At 39.5% G+C, this 25,209-nt stretch overlaps 1 protein-coding gene across 1 annotated transcript; it reads left to right on the top strand.

Moving 5' to 3' along the window:
* Positions 1-313: 313 nt before the first annotated feature.
* Positions 314-24,536, top strand: myripa (myosin VIIA and Rab interacting protein a; the record flags this gene model as incomplete). Its single annotated transcript, XM_079243777.1, has 15 exons — positions 314-423; positions 7,405-7,626; positions 8,800-8,936; positions 12,596-12,676; positions 15,437-15,534; positions 16,254-16,334; positions 16,519-16,653; positions 17,433-17,583; positions 18,410-18,954; positions 19,490-21,388; positions 22,439-22,618; positions 23,050-23,211; positions 23,414-23,512; positions 23,604-23,664; positions 24,404-24,536. 15 exons carry the CDS (start codon positions 314-316, stop codon positions 24,418-24,420), a joined length of 3,978 nt encoding a protein of 1,325 aa, XP_079099903.1. The 3' UTR covers positions 24,421-24,536.
* Between the last annotated feature and the right edge of the window lie 673 nt (positions 24,537-25,209).

Genomic DNA, 25,209 nt, shown 5'->3' on the forward strand with positions numbered 1-25,209 from the left:
ATTTGAGAGGTTTCTAATTTTCATCTATTTGGAAAAAAAAAACCCCATTAACTTGTAATAGCACAAGCTCAAAAGGTTGAATATCACTGGTTTAATTTCCCTTTTCTTCAGTACTATGAGTGTACTGTTAGATAAATGTTGAGAAGCAACTCCTTTTAGAATGTGTTGGATTAGTGTTATATAGTTGAAGCTATGCAAGTATGATTGTTTATTGTTGGTTTTTAACTTAACATCAGGATTGTTTGTTGTTTTATTTAGATGTACACAGTTCAGTGACTAAGTGGACCAAGTGCCAGCTGGAGGGGTGCTGAAGATGGGTCGGAAGCTGGACCTTACGGGACTGTCGGACAACGAGGCGGCACATGTGCTGCAGGTGGTGCAGAGAGACATGAGGCTGCGCAAGAAGGAAGAGGAGCGACTCAGGTGATTTTTGACCTCCAAGATGAGTGTGTTGGTTTGAAAACCTTAGTTGGATCACATTTAATGATTTATTTTAATTTAGCTTCTTATATTGTTATTGTATCTCTTTACATTTGCTCGTTACAGCCTCTGTAACCGTTTACAATTAAGGTCTTCATTTTCTGGTTTACAAACATTCATTCGTTTTCTGTACTGCTTAGTCAAATTCAGGGTCACAGGAAAGCTGGAGCCTATCCCAGCAAATAGCAGGCAAGAGGCAGAGTACACCTGCACAGGTCACCAGTTCAGTGGAGGGCCAACAGGGAGAGATAAACTACCTTTTACGCTCACTCACTGCTAGGGAGGGACCAGTTAACCTAACATGCATGTCTTTGGATGGTGGGTGGAAGTTGATGTACCCACAAAGAATCCACACATACACAGGGAAACTCTGCACCCCTGTTCAAATCTCCCCCCAGGCTACAAACAAATGTCAAAAAAAGTTTTGTTTTTTTTTATCAATAAAAATAATAGCAAAGCGAAGAAAGATTTTACAGAAGGTGTCATGATAGTGTCGTCGAGCAGTGATTTTCAACCACTGTGCAGCTCTGTGTTCATCTAAACAGGTGAACAAACCGGTGAAAGTTCATTAAATACCTTTTTATTGTGTTCATCTGATTTCGTTTCAAGACACTTTGACGAGATGGACTTTATATTATTAATATAGGCTTTATAAAAATTTATTTTTAGTTTGTGGTATACCTTGTGATTCTTTTCAGTGTTTCAAAGTGTACCTTGGTTTAAAAAAAGGTTGAAAAAAACACTGATCTAGAGCAGTGGTTCCCAACCTATTTTCCTTGAAGACCCCCTTCATGCACTTTTTAAAAAGCCATGGACCCCATGCTGGAATCATGCTTGGTTTTATGTTTTTAAAAGTGAGATTCTCACCATAAGTAATGTATTCTGGCTGGGTCCTGTCCGGCCAAAGTTAAATTAACAATATATACTGTGGCCTTACTTTTATTTCTTAAAAAAGGGACAATGTGTGGAAATGAATCACAATGACTCTGAATGTTCAAAGCCTCATGGACCACCCTCGCTCTGCATGGACCCCTTGGGGACTCCAGGTTGGGAATCACTGGTTTAGAGATTGAACCAAAGTTGAGTCCAGAACAGATCTGAAAAGAGAGCGAAAAGCTTTCTCTTACAGTGAATGCTGCATTCATGGGCAAATGTAAAGATGATATATTGTACTAATTTTATATCTTTAGTTTTAAAAGTGATCAAAATTCCCCTATGCAGGGGCTCATAAGCTTCTCTTTCACCACAACTTACTGATGAGCATCTTTATTAGAAATGAAAGCAACAAAAACATTGTACAGTGAACAAATTTGATAAATATACAGTTTGTCAATACAAACTGCAGGAGTCTTACTGTGCCTTTTTGTTCTGTAGCTCAGTTTGCATTGAAGGAATGCTTAAGCCTTGGTGGAGATTTCCTGCTTCTGATGTAAGTTCTGGATATACTGGAGGAAGTGAAGCACCTTCCTGCTGCACTCAGACCAGCTTCCTCATAACGTACAGTAATGCTGCCACCGGAGCCAAAACACAATATGAAAACATACAAAGACACAATAAGGCAGGAATTAGGAGGGTCTGAATGAAATCTGTGGTGCAGGTTTAAGCCTGAAAAGTACAAAAGCAGCAAATGATTTGCCAGTTGAGCCATTTCCAGCAGGCCGACTTTCATAGGGGGAATGTAGCCTATTTGTTACAGAGGCGGGTTTGGGTCTGGAACCTGGACTCAAATCCCTGTTGTGCCAACTCAAGTAAATCACTGTGAGCCCTTTAGAAAGGCACTTAACCTCTCCCAACTGCTTCCCTGGTCACCAAAACATGGCAGACTGCTGTTCTCCAGTATAACAACATGATTGATATTTCAGAATAACATGCTTATATAATTTCCATGCCAGTCTTTTGCAGAACATATGGCTCTTTGGACTCCTCTGCTTAAGCATATTAAAGCACTTTCAGTGATGAAGAAGCCCAGTGAAAAGTACCAGTCAGATAAAAGATAAACCTAATGGGTGTAATTTGTTGCTGTAAGACTGTTATTTCTTATATCCAACATTTTCCTTCCTTTCTTCTTTTCTTATTTTTCTTAAACAATCCACACTAGATTTGTTGGGATGAGTTCAGGGGATATTTGTCCGATTTCTCATTAATATTTTAGTCATTCATGGCTCTATCTATTTAATTTTGTTTAAATGAACTACAATAGACATTGTGCATTTTCTTGAGGAGCAGCTATTTTTAGGCTTCTATTAAACAACAGCTCTTTTTTTAAAAAGGTACATGAAATACACTATTCATTCATGCATTTCATTCATTCATCGTCCTAATCGCTTAATCCAATGAACGGTCGCGGGGAAGCTGGAGCCTCTCCCAGCAGGGTACACCCTGGACAGCTCGCCAGTCCATCGCAGGTGAAATACATCTATGAAATGTAATTTAAATCTGTATTAACCACTGAGTTTTTGTAAAAAACTTTGATTAGTACATGTCATCACTTGTCTTTGTATTTTTTTTTTTAATGGTAAAACTTTATTGTTTTCCAGCAAAGGCTTCATGGGAGTTTGCTGCGTAGCTATCTTGTAGTTATTTCCCAGCTGCTGTATGAGATGACGCCAGTTGTGCAAATAGTTTAATACATGCTCTCTAGTTTTTCCACTTGTTAAGATGAGTTACTATTTTAGAATAATTCCTACAATATAATTTTAATATTTTTTACAAGAAAATTTGAAAAGCTCAAGCCCTTTTTTTCGACGTACATGTTAACACAAAGTTGCCTCCCAGTCGCCATTTCAGACCGATTTATCCTGTTTGTGACGTGGACTTTTTATTTTTCTCCTTCATCTCTCTCTGAAGTTGTTTCTCACATCCGTTTTTTTAATCTCCCCTCAAGATAAAAGCTGAAAGTCTGAATTCCAGAGTGATAGATGGTGGCAGACGGGAGAAATTTGGGTTTACAGACATTTGGAAAGGAATTACTATGTGAGATTAACACATTGGCGCCGGCACTTTTCACTGTGTATTTACTAAGATTATGTCATGAATTGAGTTAGTTCAGAGGATTAATTTCACAATGCTGTTGAACAGTATGGTATTCGAACACTAAATACTAGATGCACTTCACAAATTATACATACTATCAGGTGAGTAACAAAGCACTTCTAGTCACATTAAGGGGAAAGCTGCCATGCAGCAGCTAGAAAGATCCTCAAACAAATAAATAAACAAACAAAAACAAAGAAAAAAACATGTTGAGACCTAGTATGTATGCTGAATCCTCTGCAAATATAAGTGAAAACAATGTGAAACCCAAATAAAAAAACATTCATATTCTAATTATTAATGTAAGCATGTTAAGATTGACTAGTACACAGTTTTGTTTGAGATATTTTATGTATTAATCTTTCCTATCCATCTAAATTACTAAGACTGTATATAGAACAAGATTTCAGCCTGAAGAAACAATTAAACCTGCTTTAGTGGACAAAACCTTTTAAAGTAATTCCTTGTTACAGTAGGAGATAAAAAGAAACCTTTTAGGGGATAAAAGTAATGTGTGGATGTCTGGCTAAATATGAACATCTAACCAACACATTTCCCAAACTAACCTACCCTCTGTGAGAACTACCAACAGGGACATATGTGCTTCAAAGGTCTCCAAGATGCCCCCTTCTGTTTAAAAGCAACACAGCAGGGATATTTTCTCAGCGTGTCTCATCATGATGTGAGTTAAGAATTGTATAAGTTATGCTGTTCTTTATATCTTAATACTAAGGAAAGGTTAATAAATAAGTTTTTGGTTGTATTAATATTAACCCGCTTTTCACCATGATAAGCTGGTTTGGAAGAGTTTTTGGTGGTTGTTTCCCTTTTCTTACTGAAGCTTCTTCATGCTGTGATGCATCAAGATAAATCATGAAAACATTCACCGATGATCTGATTTTCTCTTCAAATGAGAAGTGTTATAATCATATTTACAACTTTCCAGTTGAGCTTCCCTGCAGTTTAGAGCTGTTTTTGCCTTTTAGTGTTTTTTCTGCTTGTTTCTTCACTGTCTGACTGCAACATCTGACCGTCTCGGTCTGAGTGTGTATGGCAGTGTTGTGTCTGAGAGTTATTTATATTGTGTGTTGAGCTTCAGTAATGGATGTGATGCTGCAGCTCTGTGTGTCAGATGTCTTTAAATTTTTATAGTTTGATGGTAACAAGTGTAACTTGAAGATGTTGCTATTCCTGAGCTCAAATAGGATTCGACTTTTCCCTCCTCTCTTCTTCACAACAGTGAAGGAACTTTAAGAAAAAAAACAAACCAGAAGTAATACATTCAAAGCTACTTTTGAGCAACATTTTAAGTGCATTGTTTCAAATGTGAAAAACTGTAAATGCTGAAACTTATTAGAAAGCCAGCCATGTTAGCTGCAGATGCTTCCTCTTTCCGCCTGTGACCCCATATTGTCAGGCTTAATCATTCTCCAGCTGTAATAGCTTATAAATGATTCAGTCAGTGTTGGTGCTCCTGCTGTCGTGACTTTTTTTGACACTTCCCCTCCAGTGCGACTTTCATCAGTCTGTCCCCGTCTGCAGTCACCCATCATGTTTCCCTAATTTATTATTGCATCATCTTCTTTCTGCTTGAGGTGGAGTTTGAGCTGTGTGTTGCTGTGTCTGTGTTCTTCCATATATATGTATTTATCAGCATGGATGCTGACCTTAAAAAGGGGTAAAAAAAGAGATTTTTTTTATAACCTTTCAGCATTAATTTGCTGCGATACACTAGCTATGAAAACAGTTGACTGTGCCAGGCAACTGGAAACAAATTAATTATCCTGAACACTGATTGAATGCAATGATGTCATTTAATGCAATTCACATAGAGCTTTTATTCCTCTGTTTTAGCCAGTTTTAGCAGATTAGCTTCTCTCAACTGCAAATAGTTGGGAGAATAACAGATGGTGTGGAAAAACAACAATCCTTTAATTCCACCATAGAAGAAGCAGACAGCAGCTTCTGTGCAGCATGGAAACACAGACATGCATGGCTTCATATTGTACTTGAAAATGTAAAATCCAGCCCTTAGCGACGTCCTCTAAATTAGCATTGCTGCAGGCCACAAGTATCTAAATGACCTTACAGGACATTTTTTTATTCATAATATGCAAATACAGAACTGGATTTTTTTTTTTTAAATTAAAATGACTAAAAATAATTCAAATCCTCTATTTTGATTATTGAAAAAAATCTTTGTCCACATATCATTCATTTATACAGGGAAAAAACTTTCATATAAAAGGTGACAACATGTAATTAAACAGGCATATAAAAGGTTGAAATTATTGAAAAGGTTACATATTTATTTTTGTTCAAAAAAGAACTTGATCAAGAACTTTAAGTAAACAAACAAACAAAAAAGAGAAAAGTAGAAAGCAAAACATGAAACTATGATGTTTTTCTAGCAGTTTTAGGGAGAGAACTTATTTGTCCACTAATGAACTGAAAGGGTTATAAATATTTCCACACTTCCACTATTTCAAAATTATTCAAGTAAAATACTTTCTAAAATCATTTCATTTCGAGTAACACAACCAAAGTAGTGGCAAAAAATTCAACAAAATCTTCCTGACAAAAAGTTGCTGATGATCTACAAGAATTAAACAAACTTTAAGTTGTAATAACAGGAAAGACACTGAATAGTTGGTACCACTATACCTGACTCTTTCAATTTTGGGACTTAAGTTTGAGACTTTTATACAATATTTCATTTACAGTGAAACTTTGGTTCAACTCTTTTTTAAAATGTGCTATCAAGATTAAATTGACATCGACAGCAGCTATTTGGCTAAATTTAGGAAGCATACTTTTTTTTTTTTTTTTTTAGGTACTAGAATAATTTATCTAGTTGTGGTCTCAGCAAGACACTTCATATATACTTTTTCACATTAGTACTAGAGGTTGTATAGCTTTAAAATGTACATTGCCGGTGATTGTACGCACATGAATGAGCAACTCCTGACCTCGGGTTTTCTGTAGGACAGCCTCCATTCCAAAAGATGTTTAGTATCGTTGTCCTTTTGGCGAGTAAACAGTTGCTGTTTCCAGCACCAAGGATAAACTTTGAAGTTCAGTTTGAACCTTTTTAGCTTTGTAAAGTTAAATGATCCTTTATCACATGTTTACAGCTAATAAGTTACTGCTTTTATTGATATTTTGTGCATTGAGTTCAACTTTCACATGTACCTATTGTGAGGTCATTGACGTCAGCACGCCAGACAAAGCTCCAGCCTATCCACTTATGTAATTGACCTTGTATTGTCATGTCATTTTCTCAGGCAGTGATGGATATCAGTGGTCCTTTTCCATCCGTGACCTTTCATACTGAAACGCTGCTGCAGCTGATGAGGAAACCCACCGAGGCATTTTTCAGTTTAACCTTTCTTTGCAGCGTTTAAGTGAAATGATAAATGTGCAGCTGAAATATTCAGTCAGATGATGATACATGTAAACATTTTGTGTCTGCGACGTGCCTCCAGTGCTCATGCTCACTTTCACATCTGCCGCCTGCCTGAAGGGGAAGCTGTCACTGTGATAATGTTTGGTAAATAATGAAATGAAATGACTGAATTTATGAAACCACTTTAATTTTCTGCCCCATTTTCATCAGATGGAGGTGGAGGATCAGTGTGTGTGTGTGTGTGTGTGTGTGTGTGCACTGTGTCCTCATTTTGATAATCACCCCATTTGACACAGTAAACCCATGATCGGTACTTTATCCACAAACAAACCATATCCTCCCTTTCTCTTCCTTTTTATTTTTTTTTGGTAAACTGATTAAACACTAATCATACACACTCACACACACACACACACTTATTCCTGGTTTCTCCATCTCTGCTTCCAACCATCCTCGCTCTCTCTTCCCTCCTCCCCCTCCCACAGTGAACTGAAGCAGGAGCTGGACGAGGAGGGCAGTCGCTGCCTCTTGCTGTCACGGCAGGCTTGCTTCAACCAGCGCTGCTGCATCCGCTGCTGCTCGCCCTTCACCTTCCTGCTGAACCCCAAGCGCCAGTGCCGGGACTGCAGCTACAACGTCTGCAAGGCCTGTCGGGTCTACAACAAGCAGGACAAAGCTTGGCTCTGCTCTGCCTGCCAGAAGAGCAGGTAAGGTCGGCGTGGTGGCGCCGGCAGCTGGGAGTGCAGTGGCGTGTCTGTGTGTGCATGTAATGCAGGAGGAGACTAAGTTATGTTTGAGAGGCTAGTGGTGACATCAGAGGTTATTAAGGTCTTACTCTCCTGCTGGAGAGATGATTTATTGCCAAGATGCAGTAAAGAATAATGTCTCCTCTGTCTCTGATATATGTGCATCTGCAACATGAGGGTATGAAGTGACATACAATGCATTGCTTTGATAAGTGGCAGCTTGTCTGTTTCATCTCATTTAGTTCTTTTGTAGATTTAAATGCTTGCTGCAAATTGCCTGTACAGTTATTAGCTGAGTGAGTCATTATCCCACTGTCTTCATTGTCTGCACTAAAACATATAATATAATATAATATAATATAATATAATATAATATGAAGAAAGTAGGTATGATACATGAACACACAGTACACACAACAAATGCACCTTTGTCACTTCCAAACAAATAAACTATTCTCATGCATATTTACTTTATGTGTGACTAAAAATTTCATTCGCTACAAAGATGTTTGAAAAAGCTTGAATATTTTCCCCCTAAAATTTAGAGACATTAAAGCATCCATTAAAGTGTCGGTTCAAGCGCATCGTTTTCAGTTTCGTTTTTTTTTTTTTATCAGAAAGATCTGATGCATCGTTACTCTCTCTTTGCTTGAGTAGCTTTTTCTGATCAGTAGATATCAGGACATTATTGATTGGACTTCATAACCACATTACTCCCAAAAGTTTTAGATCTGTCTTATTCCCGCGGGACTGATTAGACCAACCATGAATAGTTCTTTCATATCACAGCAGCAGACGAATCTGTGAACTCTGCCGTCAATCTGAGTTTTTGACCCAGGCGAGAACATAGTAAGTTTTTTACTTGTTTCTGTGCCTGATGATCAATAAACCTGTTGATTTCCAGTGTGTTTTTTTGCAGCAGAGGTTTTTTATTAGAAAAACAGAAATCAAAGTTTTCTATGGATTGTAGCTCTTTGAAGCAGAATGAACTTTAGCTGCAGGGGCAGCGCTGTTAGAAATGCTCTAACAAAGCTGTCTGTTTAGTAGAAATTCAGAAAAAAAAGTTCATTTACACTTTTTGCTTCTACATGTTTAAGATAAGAAGAATGTTACCAACTTGTATGTGTTTCTCAGGTTGTTGAAGACACAGTCACTGGAGTGGTTTTACACAAACGTGAAGAAACGCTTCAAGAGGTTTGGCAGTGCCAAAGTGCTGAAGACCCTCTACAGGAAACACCTAGCAGAGCACAGCGCGCTTGCAGAGCTTACTGGTAAAACACCTTTAGTATACTGACCTGTGTCTTGAACCGTCCCTAACTTTTTAAAATTCTTTTCCCAAAGAGCCAGGCTTCTGTTCAGCGGTTTCTTCACTCCTGTTCAGTCCAGTTCTTGTTCCTGATCATTTTCACAGGAATTTCCTTTTCATGTTTAAACCACTTTATTTTGACCTTGAATCTTTTAAGTGTAAAAAGGCACCTAAGTCCGGAGTCGATCCAGTGTTTTTTCTGCACTTTCTACACAGACTGCACGATGCCATGGTGGTTAGCACTGCTGTCTCATAGCAATAAGGTCACGGGTTTGAGCTTGAACTGGGTTTGAATTCCAAACTTATCAACCAGGGTTTTATTTCTCACAAGTGACATGTTGGGAAAATGAGCATGAAAACAAACATAACACCTGAAGGTGTACTAAAGTCCTGCATGTGATCACTTCAGAACTTTTCTCCAAGCCTGAACACACCAAGTATGTAGTGGACAGATTACTGTAAGGAGGGATGATACTGTGTCTTTTCAACAACATGAGCCTGAACTTGTTTTGTATTTGTTTGATATCTCAAACCAGTGGAATACAGGAAGTTAGGAAGAGGAGAAAACAGGATTAAGCTCTTGGCATTCAGCTCTACATAACTGCAGCAGATTACAGTCACTGTGGCCAGACTCCAAATATAAACATGTTTGTTTGCGTCCTCCATATCTTCACTCAGCGGGGAGTCAGTGTGGCTGTATGTAGGTGAATAATTAAGCAAGCTACACGATCAAACCCCCTGCTGTCACACTTATAGTTTAGACGTAAGAGTTTGATTTACGTCTCCTTTTCTTTTGACACAGTTTTTTTCCCCCTTAACTTTACAATCTGGATCCCATGCCAGCATGTTTTAACTTAAACCTTTTTGCGTTCTACCAGTGACAGCAAGTGAACAGGCTTTGCTTTCTTATGTAATGACAACATTCAATCGACCTCCAGGGAGGCCTTTGCAGGCAGAACTTCTCCCAGCTGAACACAGGCAGGATGAAAATGTATTTGTTGGTCTGTACAGCCAGCAGCATCTGTTCCAACATGCCGATCCAGGCGGACACAAAGCTGCAGCGCATCTTCGGACCATCAATCCCTGGTATCTGATCTGACTGAAATGACAGAGGATTTTTAGAGATTTATTTGCATTTTATAGAAGAGAGGTCACTGGCTGCAGATGATGGAGAGCTGTGGTCCCTGTGGGAGGAGGACTGATGCAGGCTGACATCAGAAACCCCCCCCTCCTTCTCCTCTGTTGGTTACTCACACACACACACTGTATCATATATTATCATTTGTTTATGACTAACTTGTAGTGAAAACTCTGCTGCGTTTATTGAACTGAAAAAGGGTCTACATAGTGGGACTGGTGGAGGGTCTTGCTGATGGTGCTTTGCATAAGAACAGTGTGAGCTGCATGAACGGCAGCAAAGTCTTAAGTACAGTCTTTAATGTACTCAAGACAAATCTCCATATACATGCATTTTACTTGATGACATCATTTTCACCTACTTTTTACTTCAAAGACTTTTCTTACTTTTATCTTTGAAAATAAATGTTTCTTATTTTTATATTTTTCAATATTTTTTGCCTTTCCAATTTCAACTGAAGTTTAAAGTTAGCGTCATTACAAAAAAAGGACAATCCTTTTGTGTTTCCACCAACACATGGCAGATGTTCTATGGCTTAGTTGTTAATCAAAACTAATCAGACAAGAGGGAGACTGTGACAAGATGAGCCGGCATGATGAGCTATGCATGAAAGTAAAACTAGAAATGTCTTTGCAGACATAGTGAATTCCAAGCTGAGAGTTATTTTTATGAACCGATAAAAGTTGTTGGCTGCAGGAATCTTTTTGGAGAAGGGATTTATATTTTGATTATGTTCTTCTCATTATTATATTTAAAGTAAAACCTGTTTGGTGTTTTTAAAGTATATTGCTTTATGAAACTTAGTCTGCTTTGCACTGGAACATCTGGTAGAACTGTCCATCAAGAGGCTGAATTTGATTGTAAGTAAAAGAAGTCATTTTAAAGTATTTATTTATTAGAAAGATATATGCATTTTTAGATTCCATGTACTTCTTCACCCTCTGAGTAGAGCTGACTTCGGGAAACTGTGTGAATCTTCTGTACGAGTTATGAGTGACGTGTTTCCACTAAAGACTCAGCCAGTGATTCAGCGACTGTATGTATCCTTTTCTCAAGAGTAAAGCTAATAAGGAGGAATCCTGTACATATCTATTTCTCAGAAGGGAGGTAATACTAATCAAAGGACGAAAGGTTAAAAGTGGAGCAATTGTTTATTGTAGACATTACCCTATGTCGGTATACATCCTTAGATTGAGTCAGTACAGAAGTAAAAGGGTTCGCACGTCAAACATCTTGTGGAGGAAGATGGCTGTAGTAGCTGGAATAAATGCCCACTTTAGCAGTTAATATAAAACAGTCACTATGTACATAATGCACATCACTTCTGCTATTCCTGCATCCTTGTTGGCAAGAACCGTGTCCTGAGCATCAGCACGACCAAAGCTTATTTCTTCTGAGTGGAAGAGCGAAGTCTTTTACACACTGAAGGAGAAAAATGATTAAGTGACTTCTTTAAACAGGGCTGTGATAGTATAATTTGGTTCCTTTGGGGTTACAGTCTCCTTCAGCTGCTGTTTTAGTAGGAAGTCTTTTCCATTCCTCTGGGGTAAAATGTGTCCACATTTATTGAATGTCACTACACTGACATCTGTTCTTATATCTGTGAGGAATACCTCGAACAAAATCCCGCTCATTCCTGAGATTCAAATAAAAATCCTCAGTTTAAGAATATTACACACTGTTGTCCTCTAGCATTTCTTTACATTTCACGGCAGCGAAGTGAATTAGAATTAAGGTGAAGTGACACAGTTAACACCACTTAGGTAAAGTGCTCTTTTCACTCTTAAATTGATAGGAGGTGACCCTGCGTACTGGACTGTACAACACTGCACACTGCTCAGGTCGCCTGGTAATACCACACACGAGGCTGCTTAATGCACTTACATAAGCACAAATGGTCGCATTGTTGCAGGAATATTATTATGACGTGAAAAAAGCTCAAAGGTGGAGAATTTCCACAGTGTGACTGAGAACTCTGCTGTGCAGTGATCACAGGCTGACCTGCTGTCTATGTCAACAAAAAAGATAGACTACCAACTAATCCACTTCCTTGTTTATGTCTTTTTTTATTGAATATTTTTCTTTAATGGGTGGATGGTTTTATAATAGCTACTACAAAACAACGGAACAAATCTCACAAACTGAATGGAGGACATTAAAGAAACAAGTAATTCATCCACATTGTGTTGTGTTTATATTTGATCAAACCTACAATTGAATCAACTATGACACAGTTACAAAGGGAAAAAAAGTTCATTGGAATAGTAATATCTAATAGTATCATTCATAAAATTAACATCTATCATTGTGTTGATATTTTAGGCTGTACATGCATGCTAAAAATGAATGAATGAAGCTCCCTTTGTTAATCCACCATCTAATTTCAAGGTTTACCCTGATCTGGTTTCAGGATGCAGACTTAAATCCCTGCCTGTGTCTCGTATCTGTCTTTTCACATGCATGTCAACGTCTGTGTATGTCCGCAGAGGGCAGCGCCTGCGAGGAGAGCATCTGCAATGAGGGGAGCATCTGTGGGAGTGACTCTACTTTCTACCGACAGAGTGAAGGTGCATGCATATTTTGTTGTGATTTAAATGACGTCTACTTATTTTGCATATTTGTCATTCATTTTGACGTGTCTGTAAATGCATGGAAAGAATGTAGTTAAATAGGTGGTTTGTGCGCATGAATAACTTAAAATCTTCTGCCAGACAGCTTATTCTGCTACCGTCTCTTGTTTGATTGATTGTCGTTTGATGAAACAACACATATTGGCAGTTTATTGATTTGACAAACACACACTAAAGTAGCGTGTAAAAGAGCCATACACAAACCACAACACCCTGGCATCTCCTCATCAGGCTGATCACAAGCTTAGTTGGACATTGCTGAGCGATGGGATCCCATCCTTCAGCCAGCATTTGTCACAACTCAGCCAGTTTGTGCCAAAATGACCAGTACAACCAAACAGCATATGCAAGGTGATCCCACAAGTGTTTAGTGGGGTAAAACTCCAGACTTCTGGCAGCCTACTCCATAGTCTCCATGATTTATTAATCTCTCGTAGCCCCGTCTGTGAGGGGTGAGCTTTGTTATCTTGGAGGATAGAGTTCAGTCCCAGACTGGGGAGATAATGGGATTGCCACTGGTTGCAGAATCTCACCTAAATATTTATTTGCATAGAAATTGCCTCTAATGATGACAAGCCTTGTTTGTCCAGGGAGAGAGAAGCTGCTTCACACCATCACACTGCCTCACTGTATGTGGAGCGATCAGCATGGTATTGTCAGTGTCCTCTTTGACCCAGTGAGTCCAACTGACCACTACAGTAGGGTCCATGCTTACAGCTGCTTCAAATCAGGCATCTGACTGTCAATATCTTGTACAGGGGTGTCTTAAGTCGGCCCTCGAGGGCCGCTGTCCTGAGAGGTTTTCCATGTATCCCTGTTCCAACACACCTGGCTGACATTACATGGATCCAACAGCCTATGAAGTTCTGCATAATGACTAATGTCAGGTGTGTTGGAGCAGGGATACATTGAAAACCTGCAGGTTTGTGGCCCTCGAGGACCAGAGCTGAACATACCTGTACTGGAAGTTACTTGTAGTTTTGGTTGCTGGACTTTCCAGCTGTTTTTTTTTTTTTTTTTTTAAATTTTTTTTTTTAATCTGATGAAATTGCTGTTAGAGGAGCGCTTAACATGCTAATTTATAGGGGTGGGAAAATTGAATTGAAAAATCAGAAATCTGGATTTTTTTCTTCACAATTTTAAAATCGATTTTTTTTGTTAAAAAATCTTTTTTTTTTCTTTTTTTTTTTTTTTCAAATAAATAGAATTAATCCACTAAAAATTTTTTGTTATTTTCATTGGTTTTATTGATCTTTTTACTTGTCTTCTTGGGCATTATAGCAGCAGAATGATGATCTGGCAACTGTGTTGTTTTTTCCTGAATGAAATCAAGAAGAATTACTTGCAAAAAGAAGTTTTACAAAAAAAATCTTTGTTTTTAATCTACAAAAATCATCAGTATTGAAGAATTTTGAAAATTGCAATTTAAATCAAATCGGCACCCAAAAAATCGGAATCTAATCGAATCGAATCGGGACAAAAGCATATCGTCACAGCCCTGCTCATTTAGCTGTGTAAGTAGTTCTTGCAGTACACCGGGACCCATTTAAAGATTAGATGGGAAGAGAGAAATACAATTATGTCAGCACATGCATTAAGCTATCACATGTCAGTCACAAAATTTTTGTTCCCAGTGTTACAGCCCAGCTCAAAGGCTGCAACCAAGAAGGGAAGCAGGCACAAAAGTGGTTGATACAAAAATAAACTTTATTAAGGAAACATAAAAAATAGAGACTTTACCGAATCAAGACCAACAAAGCAACCTAAACCAAAGCAAAACAAAGTGCCACACTTAACATATTAACACAACCAGGACAAGCCTGGAAGACACACTGAGCTCAGGCACGGTGGAGCTCTGAAACAGTGGCACACCAGGTCCAGGTGTGGCTTATGCCACTGGTAAAGACGGCACCTGCAAACACTCAGACAACCAGTTAAAGACAAAACAGTGGTGGGGCCGTCACACCAGATGTGACAGACAGCCGTTAGCTTATCTCGCTGCACATGTGGAAATCAGGGGGTACTGAATAGAAAGTTATAACAAGATAGGAAATATTTAGAAAGTTAAAGAACTTTTTTTTTATTTATTTTTTTTTTTTATGTGAGTTTGAGTTAAATCAGTAAATGAACAAAAATGTGATGTTTGTATTAGGAGACACCTGTCAGTTTCATGGTGTCTGTCCATGTTTGCCTTTTTGATGATCTTTTCTTGCAACAGTATCTTGAAGTACTCAACACAAAATCATTTCACGTGATAACGTGAGATTCTGTGTAATCCGCATATGTATCCTGAGACTCATTTCCTACGAGCTGACAGGCTCGTGGTGCTTTGATGCAGATGAAACAGAGAGATAGTCTTATGATGCCGGTTGGCTCTAAGCTTTTGGGCTCAGATTCTTGTCGTAGTATCTGAAACAGCTGTGCTGACCTGTTTTGTCCTGTTTTGCCTTCACTTCTCCTTACTTTACCAGTTCACTGCACTAACAAGACGAGTGACTGTAAACATGAATGAAAAGCTGTACAGACCTGATGCTCATGGCTTCATCTGCAGAAACCTGGACACCGGAACGAGCGAATGGAAAGCTGAAGAGGATTCCGCACTTTTTGCATTGATGCAACAAAACCTGTGGTCTGTTTTCTGCTTTGATATTAATTCTGTTTAACAGCAAATAACAAGAGATAACTGTTTGCATTTAGAGCACAGCATGGCAGAGACGCTCAGTGTGGCCATGCGGGTGGCAGAGGAAGCCATAGACGAGGCCATTTCCAAGGCTGAGTTCGACACTTCCACTCAGGTTTGTCATAGTTTCTGTCATATGTGTGTTATAGATGGCAGCAGTTATTGTCATAATAGTTAGTTATTGTTAGCATTGCCATGTGCACATTCGATGCGGTATATAATCCATACTCTAATCTGATGTATCTGCTTTTTCTGTCAGTCAGTTTGGATCAGATTATGGAAAACCATCGGGATTATGCTGCAGTTTAAAATGGCTTTTTAATACTATAATACACAGCAGTGCTTTGTTAGAATAACAATTGAATCTTAACTTCATATAAGATTATGGTCCAAAAGAAGCTGGAACATCATGAAACATTTAACAGTTCTTATACTTTGAACTTCGCATGAAAAACCATTAAGTAACACAAGTTTCTGTTATAAGAAAAAATGTGGTTTTATGCAAGAGATTTTAAAGACAAGGTGCAGATCCGACAACAGAACTTTTTTTATGTACCACTCGTGAATGGAATCTATAGCAAAGTTAAAATACTGCAGTCCAAAATAACTACATGGATGATTTATTTAATTATCTAAATCCCAAAGATTGTCTCTGGTTCTGCAGCTCTTCTCTAAATGTTTGTGTCAGGAAAGATTTCCTTCTTAGTAATCTGTTCAAGTATTCCAAAGCTTTCTGAATCCAGCACAGATAATAGGTATATTCAGAGTGTATATTTAGGGGGGTAATCGGCTTACCAATGTGTGTGGTGTTGAATGGCTGTCTTACTTTTCCAGGATAAGTGGAATGAAGCGCACTATCTGCGGGAGCACAGAGGAGAACTCATTGAGGAACTGGCCAAAACTATTGTGGACAAAGTAAAAGCAGAATTAAACTGTGCATATTGTGTATTTTACATATTAAGGTTGATAAATTCTCTGTGTGAATCTTATTAATAATGCTTGAAGTCACATCTCCTTGGTAAACCAGACTGCTTTATTTGTAGCTCTGTGGGGAATCAGAGCGGTCTATAGATCTAATTCTGATATCTGTGCATTTAAGATCATTAGCAGGAGGAAGACTTTGGCTAAAATGCAGGCAGAATATGAACACGACTGGTCCCATGACACTGATCTTCATCATGAACCTGCCTGCGATCAAACCTCCAGCATGCTGAAACACCAACAACACCTCTGGGTAAAAACACGACACCATCACCTTTGCTACTGAAGATTGGTTCAACAGCTGTTCACAATCTTATTGCCTGAGATTAAAGGCAGAGTATGTAAGATTTCAAGGCGATTCTTTCCACCACCAGGTGGCAAACACCAGGTCGTGAGCAAAACCACAAAACTGCTATCTCCACAAACGACCACAGGTTGGCTGTAATGAGCAAAACTGACCCCTCACTCCTCCTCCTTGCCAGCTCCAATGAGGGCAGGAATCACTTGTGAGCTGTAGCTCAGAGCCGCTCTGCAATAAATGGGCTTATACTCCCCCTACTGGTGGAAAAAAAGTATTTTTTTTTTTACTGGTCATAAAACATTCAACAAGGGTCTTTGTCATGAATTAAACTTGTAATTTAATAACACATCAAATATGGACAGACTGGAACCTACATGTTTAAAATACTATCTAATTATGATTGTAGTTATTTATTTAGTTAATTTATTTTGAAAATATTGAAAATCTTACATACTCTACCTTTAAAGTAAATGAATAAATAAAGCCTATAAACACTGTTGTAACTTGTCGAATAAGCCTCCAAAATACACCAGAGTATGTCTTTTAATAACTGATATTCATGTTGTGAACTTTTGAAGGAGCCTTAACTCCAGGTTCTCTGTTGTGAATAGATGTTTAGAAAATTTGCGGCATTTTAAACTGCTGCAGTGCCACTTACAAATGTAAATCTGTTATGATCACATAACCAATGTCATGTAGAAATCTATTAAAAGTTGCATGTCTGTCCACAGAGATCACATTCTGCCTTCACCCTGCTGGATGATGATGATGATGATGATGACCCACCTGCTCTGACACAAGAGTCTCCCCTGGCCTTGAAGAAGGAGGGTGCCGGGTCGGCTTTAACTGCTTGGAAGAGCGTAGATCGACTGGACAACTCTGGTAATATTCTTCTCAGATTTTAGTGGAGTTTCTTAAGATTTCAAGGGTAAGAATAAAGCAGCTCAAAGTTTTGGGTTTTCTAGTCTCATCTGTTACAAACATGACATTTGCCTCTGCAATGTTCGCAGGATTGGATGTATCTTTCAGGGCATTAGGGTGTTCTGGATAATCCTCTGGTGAACTTTGACCCTCTCAGGATCCATTGACCACCAAGTAAAACTCCAAGGCCACTCTAAATGTTATTGCTGATCATTTACATCCATATTTAAATGACAGCCTGGTTTCTTGAACAGTGTACTCCAATGGCCCCAACTAAGCTGCTTTTGATCATGACAGAAGTGGAAATTTGCATAATTTAAGCTCTGCAGCTGCTGTGTGACGTCCTGTCAGCATGTACCAAAACATCTTAGGGATGTTTCCAGCACCATGTTTAATTGCTGTCATGCAGAATAAAGACGCTCGTGAAAGGAGACGGGAAACTAATGCGGGGTAAACTGAGATAACTGTCACTACGAAGAGAAAAGGAAGTTTGTTTAGGGACAAACAAACTAATCTTAGAAACAGGGTTGTCTAAAAGATTATTAACAGTAATTAAAGTCATACTAAGATTCTTATTAAAGAGGCTTAAACGTGCTGTGGTGACACCTCTCAGCTAAAATGTATCTGTTTATGTTGCTGCGTGTCTCTGTTTGGCACATGGCTTCTGTTTGTCTGCGTGATACCTATGTTGGTGTGTGTGTGTGTGTGTGTGTGTGTGTGTGTGTGTGTGTGTGTGTGTGTGTGTGCATGCATGCATGCATGCTCTGTTGCGGAGGTGTGTCCTCAGTGCTGAAGAGCCCGGACGGGAACTGGATCGCCCTGCAGAGCGCCCAGCTGTCTCGCCCCAGCCTCCTCACTAAAAGGAAGAGCTTGGTCTACAGTGCCTTGGAGAGGGAGTCCGGAGTGGTTTCTGCCTACGAAGGTCTGGGATCTGATAACGAAACCAAACCAGAGCCTGACGGCTCCTGGGGAGCTGTTCTGCAGGAGATCCACAGAAAGATGACGGACTCTAACTTCAATCTGCATGAATTTGGTGACAGCCCGTCGCCTCACATGGGCCAACAAGGGAGCAGAGAAAACCCAGACACTGAGGCGAACTGGAAACCTAACAAACATATACTGGCTCTTCTAAAGCGGAAGGTGCCCGCAGAAATAAGGAAACCTTCATCGTCACGCAGGACCAGCATCATTGATGTGAACTTCAACCTGAAGGGAGATGGAGAAGAAGAGGTCAACATAGCAGCCAAAGCAGATGTGGAAAAAGCGAGGAAGTCACGGAAGAGGAGGAAGAAGAAGAGTGAAAAAGAGCCCGAATCTTCATCCCCTGTGTCGGTAAGAAGGAAGTCACTTTTAACCACAAACTGTGGTTGGCTCTAACCATGTGGTGATTGTGGTTAAATGAGAGAACAAATGGCAAATGTTCTCTGCATAAATTGTTTAAAAGGTGGAGTTTTTTTTTTGTGTCCATACATTTAGAGATCTTTGAGTTTCAGCCAGGCGACAGGAGGCTTAACTGGCATCTGGAAACAACTGGTTTTACAGACCAAACAAACAAAAGAAGATAATTTCATGTTAGAATAACTGTAAGGTGCAGTGATTGAATCTACTTCTTAGATAAATGTTGTAGCCTTTTATATCACGAATCACAAAGAATCAACACTTCTCTTAAGAACACTGAAAGGTAGGATTCGCTGCAGGACTGGATGCTTTAGATTAAAGTGAAATCTACCCAACAATGCAGAAAACTGAGACACTTATGAGGGGATTACGTACTACACATGATCAAAGAAACACAAACAATTAAACATACCTGCATCATAAAAATAATTAAATTTCTCTTTATCTGTGCAATTCATTTCATTTTCAGGATTTGAACCAAAAAGACCGCTGTCCACATCCATCTGAATCTATGACCCCTGACACCCTGACGTCTGGAGGCACGACCCCAGAACATGTTGACCCTCACGGTGACATCACTGGAGATGGAGCCAATAGGATTAATGAAGAGCTCACTTTAAGGCTGCATCAGCTCACAGGCAACGCTCCTGACTCCTGGATGCAAGGAGGAGAACGTGGTAAAGGGGGAGGTGGTGGTGATGATGGAGAGGAGGAGGAAAAGAGACAAGGAAGCAGGAACAGAGATGATGAAGATGAGAGGCGGTTTAAGATGGATATTGATTGGGAAGGAGGAAGAACAAAGGACGAGGAAGAGACGGAAAGAGACGATGAAGAGATGAGGTACAGATTGTACAGGCTTGTCGCACAGTCCAGCCTCACGTACTTTTCCTCTACTGAAGACGAGCTGGACAGATTGGGACAAAGTGAAGGAGAATTGGACAAAGATGAGGATATGGAGGAGGACAATGAAGAGCAGGAAGAAAAGACAGAACCGCTCACTTATAGACTTTGTCAACTGGAAAAAGAAGTCAGACAGTTCTCATCCACTGAGGATGAACTGGACAGATTTGGAGAGGAAGAGGAGGATGGGAAAGATGAGGACCTGGCTGTGAAAGTGTGCAGATTAGTCAATCAAGTCAGTGCCGCCCAGTTTTCATCCACAGAGGACGAGTTGGACAGAGTGGGCAGAGACGATGGAGAGGAGGTAGCTGATGAGGAGATCTTGTGGGAGCTTCAGCCAGAGAAATCTCGGCTCCGGGATTTAGCCAGTCTGGTTAGCGCTTCCCAGTTTTCTTCCACTGAGGACGAGTTGGACAAGATTGAAGAGAATGAGGCAAACAAAGACAAAATCGGCAATTTAAAAGCGAAGATGTTGGAGGGAGCAGAATCTATGGAAGACATAGACATGAAGATGTTTGACTTAAAGGTAGAAACTGAGGCAAGAAATGATGATGAAGAAGGAAGTGAGAATGTTCTGGAGAGTCAAGGAACAGGCGTGCATGTCGAACATCATGAAGCTGTCATAAAGGAGTTTTTAGACAAGAAAATGGCAGAAGATTTAAAAACGGCAAACGAGCAAGTAGAAACATCAAAAGCTGAGAAAGGAGAAGAGCCGGAGAAAAGACGAGAGACTCGGTTAAAAACAAAGGTGGAGGCAAAGGGAACAGAGGAAATAAGAGTCTTGCATGAGAATAAAGAAGAACAAAATGAGCCGAGGGCGAGCGGGCCACATGAAAGAGAAGCAAAGTTTGTGAAAGAAAGCTCAGAGATTCCGAGGAGATGGGGAACGGCAGCAGACAGCGAAGAAGAAGACAACACAGAGTTTGACAGAATCATCAGCAGCATGTTGATGATGACTCTGGAGGACATGCAGGTGGAGACGATGAAGGACGCAGCTGGAACAAATAGTGGAAGAAACAGACAGATGAAGAACAATAGTCAAAGAGGAGAAAGCAGGACGACAGCAGATGCACAGATCACAGATGCTTCAGAGGACACACAAGACGTTCTACATGAGGAAAATGAAGGAGAAACTTGTGGCAAACAGGAGAGTAGAGACATGACTGATAGTAATGAAAATGTGCAGGAGGAAAACTGTCCAGAAATGGGGATCAGAGAGACCCCCAAGACAAATGAAACCCAGCTGACGTGCAGAGAAACTGAACTGTTTAATGAGAAACTGGACGGAAGAGGAGGCGTGATGGCGGAGGGAGAAGCTGTGGAGATGCAGGGAGAGACTGCAGGGTGTCAAAGCACAGGTGTGGATGACAAACATGAGAAAAGAAAAGAAGAAAATGCTGATGGCATAGAGCAGAGCGGCACTTCGACTCCTCGGGAGGGTTTTCTGTCACCCGAGCAGATTCAGAACGTAAGTACTCCGGCTGCGATGGAGCTTCAAAAGCCAGTTTCTGAAACTTGTTTCGCACTAACAGTCTTCTGCAGAGAAAGTGAGTCTCTTCTACACTGCAGCTGGAGGCTTTATAAGACAACAACTCTCATTTCTGCTAGAAAAGTTTATAGCTTCTACAATGCAAATGCTTTATTTCCTGCATTAACAGGGTTCATAATGATCTGTTGATGGAAAAAAAATCTCAAACCTTTTGAATTTATGCCTCATTTTGCTGCATTAATGGCGCCTAATTTGAAATGAAGCCATCCTGTCAAATACCACCGAAGCCTGCAGTGAGCTCACTTTGTCACAACTCTGCTAAACACTCCCTCCACACACTTATTTTCACACCTAACTAACCTCTTCTTTACACTTTTTCCTGTGTATGTGCTGTGTGAACTGTAGGCTAGAGACGTGGAGCTTTACCAAACTATAGATTTAATCTCATCTCTGCTGCAGCAGGTGAGAGACTTGTTATCTTTAACCCTTTTAGATGTACGGTTTTGTTTGAAGCAGCATGTTTTAACCTCAAACTCTCCAGTTAAACTGAAGTCACAGCTTTTTAAAAAACTTTGAATATGGAAAAAAAAAAACATTTTAGACAACTTCACTTGTTTCCCCCATCACCTTAGTAATGTAATGCTTTTGTTGAATTGAATAACTTTTTTTTTCTTTTTTTTTTTCGTAACAGTTTTGACCATTTATTTGGGTTTTGTTCAATAATGTTAGCCTTCTGCTTTTTTTTTTTTTTTTTTAAATTATGTTGTAGTTGAAATGCAGTTTTATAAGGAAAAAATGTCAACTTTTATGCAGTGTGATGAAGGTTAATCTAACTTGTGAATGCATCCCAGTTTGTTCAGAAACCTGCCGTATGATTTATAGTTCGCTACTTTGGAAAAAAAAAAAAAAAAGTTTCTGCATTCTGCATGGACAAACCCGTTAAGAGAATTTAATCGATGTTGTGAATTTAAAAGACTTTTGTGAAGAGTCAGGAGTTAGAAACAAGCTGTGTGTGTTTGTTTACTGCAGAGATACTCAGCAGTGTCTCTGCGCAACATCACCACTGAGGTGTTGAAAGTCCTGAACGCCACAGAGGATCTACTGCAGGGAGTGGAGGGAGAAGATGATGTCAGAATCTCCTCCATCTCACTGCCTCCCGACATGGACCCCAAAAAGCTGGACCAGCAGTTCTGCAAACTGGAGGAAAATGTCAGTTCTGTTTATATTTGCACACGCTTTACTGGAACTAGCACTACTTGCTTCCACTTGTTGTGTAGTAGCGAACACAGCTGATCTTACTATAATGAGTCTCTAAATCCTGCGATGGACTGGCGAGCTGTCCAGGGTGTACCCTGCCTGTCGCCCAAAGCCGGCTGGGATAGGCTCCAGCTTCCCCGCGACCCTGAATTGGAATAAGCGGTTCGGAAAATGAATGAATGAATGAATGAGTCTCTAAATCATAACTTAAAGGTGGAGCCGAAATTAACTTCACTGGCAAAATATTAACCATAAATTGTAGAATAATAATAAATAAATAAAGGCTAAAGTGAATAAGAAAGTAAAATCTTGTTTTTTTCTAAACAAAATCTTGTTTTAAATGTTAATCAATTTATTTACTACTTTTTTTTTTTCTCCTGTAGGTGTACATGGCAGCTGGTTCTGTGTACAGCCTGGAGGTGGAGCTGAGTGACCTGGAGGAGTGTGCCAGAGGAATCTGCAGCTCAACATCCGACATGGAGCTGTCCTTCCTGGAGGAGCAGGTGGCGGCAGCAGCTGCCAAGGTTCATCAGTCTGAGCTGCAAGTGAGCTGGAGTTCAACATGGTGTTGGCCCCAAACTCTGCTGATATATAGAGATCAGAACACCGAGTCACATGCTGGGCGAAAAAAGATCAAAGAAGTTCAGGCTGACTGAGGAGCTGATCTTCACGTGATGCAGATAAAGATGGAAAAAAACAGTTTGGTGGACATCTTAGACATTTGACATGTTTCTGTATCTTCTGTAGATCGGTGACATTTCTGCAAGAATTGCTGCTTTGAAGAGTGCAGGCCTTAATGTGGACCCTCAGACACGCTTCACTAAGACCAAGACGCAGCCAGATGTGGTATAGTACCCAACACAGTGCAGAGGACTAGGAGAGCACAATGCCAAATTATATCATAAAGTAAATATCTGTTACTTGCATCTTTTTGCAGTTTGTGACTCTGGACTCATCAAAACAGCAGAGAAGACGATTACCTGCCCCACCTGTGAAAGGTAGCAGTATGTCAGTTCTGACTTGCCGTTCACAGTTCGGTTTGTCATATTTTGGATTTGTTTTACTAGAAAATACCAAATAAATATGTTTTTACACTAACAGGTACTGTCAGAGATTACTTCAACTGGGATTTTAGATTTTGACGCTTCTTTTAATTAACATTCTACTAATTTCTTTTAGTTTTTAATAGGAACATGATTTTGTTTCAGTTCTATTAGCTCTGATTGGGATCATTTTCTATTTACAATGGTTTATGTCCATCAACAACAGAATGATGATTAGACAAGAACATATTCATCAGGAAACAGTTTATAGTCCTGATTTAAATATTGGATTAAAGGGCCCAAACTTTGCATGTCCTAAAGTACCCCAAATAAAACACAGAAGAAAGTGTGTGATCCATGTGTCCTAATTGGACTAAGGAGGATGGATGTAGAAAATAGATAAAAATCTGTCAAATATAGGACCAAGCTCTTTCTAACATCAGACCTTCATCACTAAAATGAAATGTGTGCCCACATGTTCTTTCTTTATAAATGCCAATTTGGATGACAAGGTGTGTTTTTGTGTATTGAAATAAATTTGTAGTTTTCATGCTTAATATACATTTCAGTTTTGATTAGCCTATGCTAAAATGTCATTATAGAACAGTTTTTTTTTCTTTTAATATCAGTAAACTTTTAATTCCCTTCCGACTAATAATGTGTTTCTACCTCATTTTCTTTCATTGTGTGTTAGAAAACAAGGAAAGCTGAACCATTCGTTGCAGGGCTTCAAATACAGACGTGCCTTGACCCCCCCATCTCTCTGCAGCCTACAGGCCAGTTTTAAAGAATCCATTCAGACACCATTTGCCTTAATTTACCTTTAAACTCAACATGTCTGTCATTGGACTTTAATACTTTGTATTTTATGCAGTCATCGGTTCAATGCACAGAACAGATTGTTGTGTTGTCCAATCAGAAGTGAACAGCAGATCAATCCTGCCGTTTTTCACATTGTTGACTAAATGTTATGGGGAATTTATCCCCACAATCAAGCTCATAAAAGTAACAAAGATCTTTGGTTTGTTACATGCAAGAACAATCAAATGATTACATTGATACAGCAAGTGTACAAAAATGATTTTAATCAGAATATTTTTATAGATTTAACACCATTTATCTGTTAAAGTTGCTTAATAAAACTTCACAGATATAACTGGAAATACATTTAACGGCAGTAGCTTTAGCAGCTACTAAATAAAACCTGCAACTTAAACTATGTACACAATTAAATCACATGAACACCAATCAGCCAAAACATTGTGATCATGTCTAATTCTCAGCATATGCTGTCGAAGCAGCTCGGACCAGTCAGGGGATGAGCATCTTCTGTACTTCTAGGGGTGCCGTGGAATGTCTGTTACTAGAAACCACCTCAGAAAGTGGGACGTTACCCACTTGAGTCCATCCTTTGGGGCAGATCCCACCCTAACAAATGTTAGTCATTGATCCTTCCAGATAGTGTCTCTGTGGATTGGGGAGGCAGCTCCTGCATGGGAG

This window comes from Telmatherina bonti, assembly GCF_933228915.1.
Source record: "Telmatherina bonti genome assembly, chromosome: 7".
NCBI lineage: Eukaryota > Metazoa > Chordata > Actinopteri > Atheriniformes > Telmatherinidae > Telmatherina > Telmatherina bonti.